Source organism: Cryptomeria japonica, chromosome 3, assembly GCF_030272615.1.
Source record: "Cryptomeria japonica chromosome 3, Sugi_1.0, whole genome shotgun sequence".
Classification (NCBI taxonomy): domain Eukaryota; kingdom Viridiplantae; phylum Streptophyta; class Pinopsida; order Cupressales; family Cupressaceae; genus Cryptomeria; species Cryptomeria japonica.
In genome coordinates this window covers 122,385,505-122,390,830 of record NC_081407.1, presented here as the reverse complement: position 1 = coordinate 122,390,830, position 5,326 = coordinate 122,385,505, and the positions used below count along the sequence as shown (strand labels likewise).

Genomic DNA, 5,326 nt, shown 5'->3' with positions numbered 1-5,326 from the left:
TTGGGAGACTACTTCCATCAGGAGGATGAATTCGAAGACATGTACAAAAATAAGGAGGTGGAAGAGCTTGCAGAAGTTATGGGGACCCTAGAGAAGAAGCTAGAGGAAAGAAGGTAGAGACTAGAAAAAATGGAGGGAGAACCAACCCAAAGTGATTCAGAAATGAAGTAGTCTCCACGCTCTATGCACCTGAGAAGGAGAAGGATTCAGAAGCAGAGGATAGACTTATTGTCGCTCTGAACGCAGAAACAGATGAGAGAATGGCAGAGCATGTTTCTTTTGTATTTGATGATCAATTCATTAAGTCTAAGGAATTCAAACCATTCCTGTACCACTTCAAGGGTAAGAAATTAAGGGAAGCAGTGCCAAATATTACCCCTGAGAATGAAGCAGAAATGATGAAGAGGTTGAAGAAAGACATTGACACAAAAGTTGAGATTATGACCCCGCAAAAGGGTAGGCAATTGCTAGTAGAGGTAGGAATAATTGTGTTTCCAGGATGGGACCTGAGTGGTTCGTTTATTTTTTATTCTTTGTTACATTCAGATAATAAGGATATGAAATTTAACATCCAAGGAGTGAAAGATATTTTTATTGGATCAAGAGATGATCCAAATGAGGAATAAATGTTATTGTGGGCCTTACATCCTCCTAATAAAAGGCCAAAAATCATGAATGTAGGTAAAGCTTTTGGTCACATGATGACCTTGAAAGTTGGAGAAGTAGATCCTATGGTCACATCTGACATGGGTATTAATATCTCAAAATTCAATAAGGCCCAAATGAAACATGAAATAGAAGAGAAGAATAAGTATAAGGCTTTATATGAAGAGACCCTTAAAAGGAGTGGGCACCCGGTTCCCCAAATTACAAATTTAGGAGGCCAATGGAAGAAAAAATTTGAAAAGCTATCTTATGAACACAATAAGTTGAAAAAAGAGATGAGAAGCATTAGGGCCGATACCGCTTGTGTGTTGCTAAGTAGGAGAAATTACAATATGGAGAAAGAATTGAACGAATTCTGGGATGAATATCAGAGGAACATGGACAATATGGTTTCACACACCAGAATTCAAGATAGACTCAATATGTTGTTACAGGATGCATCGACTAGAGAGAAAGTAAAGAAGAAGGTGCATCGTCTTCTTGTTACACATGAGGAATTTACAAAGGCATTGAAGTCTGAATTTGATGAATGTCAACAAACTGTTCGGCATGGGGTTCCCAGTCTAGTAGATGATGCATGTGTGATCAAAGACAAAACTGTATGGATCTCTGAGTGCAAGTATATGCTTAGTGCAGCCCAAGCCATCACTAGAGCAGATGTCCTTGACATGAATGACACGATCGATCAGTTAGAGAATTTTTATGTGATTGAGAATGTATCCAAGGATGTGATCTTCAATGCTACAACATACAAGGAGCCGAGTTACTTGCGGCATATTAAAAAATGTGGACGACGGCTATATCAAAATCCTTAGTGTTGTGTTTTAGTTTGTGTAATGTAGTTGATATCTTAGTTAGGATTTTTAATTACTGTTGAGTTAGTTGTTAAGATAATGAAAGGGTGTTTCCTTTCATTTGTGTCTGTTAGCATATATATTTATAATGATTCATTTTGTATGTAAGGCATCTGGCATTAAGAAATATACACTGCCTGGTAGGACTGTAAGTCGTATGTATTAGGGAAGTCTATAGAACAGAGAAGTCTCTTTTTATGCAAATAGACTATAATAGAGTATTTTCAAGTGAAGCTTGTGTATACAACCATCTCTTAAGGATTAATATATGAAGGTTCATTGTTTCTTTTCCTATGTATTGTGCATACTTCTTTGTTGATAAGTTATTTTGTCCTTTTGATAAATCTATCATATAATTTGATATTATGTGCCATCACATGCTATTACATTAATTGTGATATTGGGTTCTTCATTGTTATGTAACACATACTAAAACCTTCATAGTTGATATTTAATATTGTCTTAGGAGTTGATAAGATTTTATGTCCATGAAGTGTCATAGATACACTTGGATAGAGGCACTAGTCTGTTGTTTATCTTTTAAGGTTTTGGTTGGTCATGCATTCAAGGTCCTTGATAAAGAAATATTCTTCCTGATTTCTATATGAACTAATCTTTACATATCTCTTTTAAGTCCTGAAAGCATTCTTATTCTCAATACACTGTTATAACCATTTTCATTTATTCAAAGGCATTTACTTAAAGCACATAATAAAGTATAAATTGCATAACAACATTTGCTATTTTTGCAATTTGCTGAAAGGTTTAAATCCACTCTAATAATCTCTTTTGTGCTTGAGAGGAAGAGGTATCAGTGGAGCCTTAAGTGCAAAGGGATTTGGTCTTCGACCATCCCTTTTTGTTGGCCAAGGCTGGTTGGATTAATTGAGGATTTGGCAAGCCCTCAAGTTTTCCAATCTGTGGTTTTGGGCACCAATAGATTGGCGACTTTGCTGGGGAGTTGTGATAAAAAGTATTCAAAATTTCTGGTGTTTTCATTTCAGAGTTTGCTAGAGGAAAGAGCCTAGAAGATTAGTAAAATATATTATTCCTCTTAGGAGGTGGCGACTCTACATGTAATACATGAGTAATGATTGGTATGTTGAGAGAATAAGAGAAACTCGTAGAAATTTTTCGTTGAGATTTATGTGAGGGAGGAGGTCTCTACACAAAGGAAAAGAAGATCTTGTTTAGTTGAGTCCCAAGAAAAGGAACAAAGGAAAAAAATTAAACATTGTATTTGAAGGATATAAGAGATTTCCTTGTAGGGAGGAAGATTCTTCTTCTGCTGGCAAATCTGAAAATAGAGAGGAAAATCCTTTTCATAAAATAAATTCAAAGGATAATAGATGTAGTCATGATGAGATCATGAATGCTCAGGAACATGAAGAAAAACATTGGGATGATCTTATTCTTAAGATAGCTGATATGAGTGTTGATGATGCCAAGATGGCGAGGGCACTTAAAAGGCAACTAGATTGGGTGTTACAGAAACTAGGAATAGAGAGAAGTAGTATTTCAAGCCCCAAGACAAACAAGTCAGGAGAAGAGAGAGGTGAAACAAGTAGACAAGTAGTTCCAAAATATAGTCCTCATATGAGAAGAAATGACCAGCCTTTTTTAACCTATGACAACCTGTTGGTAAGTGAAAATAGAAGATGGAGGGATGTGCATAGGGATCAAAATGAAGAAAGGCTAGAGGATGGAAGAAGGAATGGAGATGGGGAAAATTATGGGAACCGGATTAACACAAACAGGGCTAACCATGTAGGAAATAATGGGTGTGGCAACAACCAGAATAATGGACAAAATAGAGGTAACAATGGCAATTATGGAAGTGGTAATGGTGGATGTAGGAACAATGGTAACAATAATGGCAATAATAATGGGGGTGGAAACAATGGTAATAACGGAAACTATGGCAACAATAATGGGATTATGAACAATCAAAGCAACCATCATGTTGGTAGACAACCCCTCATTATTGAGAGGTACAAACAATTGGATTTCACTGGTATTGTTGGTTATCCAAATCAAATCACTAATGATTTGAGATTATCAATCCCAAAATTTTCAAGAAATGGAGTTGAGTCAGTAGAGCAACATGTTATTAATGTAAAAAATATCATCGAAGAGTTTGAGATTCCTCATGAAGATGTATTCATGAAGTTGTTGGTTCAGTCTTTGACAGAGGATGCGAGGGAATGGTATAGAAGCCTTCCTGACAGATGTATTTACAGCTGGCAGGAATTTGTAATGCTATTCTTGGAAGAATTTGGAGATCACAATGATCCCTCATTTTTATCCCATGAACTAACAAGCATAAAAAAGAATCAAAATGAACCAATTACTAAATTTAATAAAAGATTTAATAAAATATTAAATAGAATACCCAAAGATGTCAGACCAGTTGATTCATTTTTTATTAACTTTTATTTAAGTTCTTTTGACAGCAAAATCACTATGAAATTTTATCTCATAGACCTAACACTTTACAGCAAGCATTCAAAACAATTGTCACTATTGAAAATAATAGGAGGGTGGCTGGGAAAGTTGCTAAGAGAGATGATCCAAAGTTGTACAACTCCAGTGTTCCCAGGAAAGATTATCTTACTTAAATCATGGACATGCTCAAGGACTTAAAGGGTAAGCAAAGTCATAATGAAAGGCCACCATATAGGAACAATAAGCAAATAAGTTACAATAGGCCGAGGTTGCATGACATGCCATATAACACAAATTGAAAAGATGGAAAACTAGTAAAGCCAAATACCAGCAAAGAGACTCCTGACCTACTAAAGAAAACCACAAACTTTGTAGATAAATATCCATGGTGTGATGTATGTAATCTTCCTCATGATGCAGAACAGTGCACGATTTCCCAGGGCTTGATAGAAGAGGAAGACAAAAATGATGATTATGAACCAACTGTTAATGCCCTCTCATTTGATCCATATTGGGGAAGAAATGAGGATTTATTTGAAGAATAAGAATATTTTGATGTGCATCAAAGAAGAGAAAATTTGCAATATGGTGTACAACAGGTTTTTTCTGATGATGAGGGAGATATCCTCGCCTTGAGAAAATTGTTTCAGGAGGAAGCAGTGCCCTCTTTGAGAAACCTAACTGAAGAAGAGAAGAAAGCTTTCACTATTGCAGCTGTGGAACAAGTAAAAAGTAATTACCAGCTGAGGAATAAGAATGTAAACAATGAGCAGGGCAAGACAACAGGCATCTTCGCCAAGGTCACAAAATCAGGTGGAACAAATAGTAATGCGGCCAAGGGCAAGGATGCAGGTGCTAAGAAAGGGACAAAATTGGAAAAAACTAAACAAATTGAAATGCCAAAATTGGTCAAACTAGTCGAGAGGAAATAGATCAGTAAACCTTCTTCAAACTGTGCAACTTTCATGTCTCAAGCGTTGTCTCAGGTAAAAGTTTCTATGCCCTTGCTTGAAGTGATGAAATTTCCAAAATATAAGGATGAGACTCTGAAGATTATATCGAATGTTGGTGATACAAGAAAAGATGTTTCTAGGTTGAAAGAGGATCCTCCAGTAATATACTTAGGCAAGTTGATCACAAAAAGCCTCACACAAGTTGATCCATTCTATTTGACATTGTTAATTAACAATAAAATGGTCAGGAACTGTATGATAGATTCAGGGGCAGCAGTGAACATCATACCTGAAGATTTCATAAGGGAGCTCAGGATGCATGTCGACACACCTTATGGTAAGTGTTATGCCATGAACAACAGATCTGTACTTGTGGTAGGTATTATGAAAGATGTAGAGTTCAGGTTT

The 5,326-nt window shown here is 36.2% G+C and overlaps 1 protein-coding gene across 1 annotated transcript; it reads left to right on the top strand.

Moving 5' to 3' along the window:
* The first annotated feature begins 998 nt into the window (after nucleotides 1-998).
* Nucleotides 999-4,138, top strand: LOC131874000 (uncharacterized). Its single transcript, XM_059217196.1, has 3 exons — nucleotides 999-1,285; nucleotides 2,789-3,677; nucleotides 3,974-4,138. The coding sequence occupies exons 1-3, from the start codon at nucleotides 999-1,001 to the stop codon at nucleotides 4,136-4,138; spliced, it is 1,341 nt and encodes a 446-aa protein (XP_059073179.1).
* The last annotated feature ends 1,188 nt before the right edge of the window (nucleotides 4,139-5,326 follow it).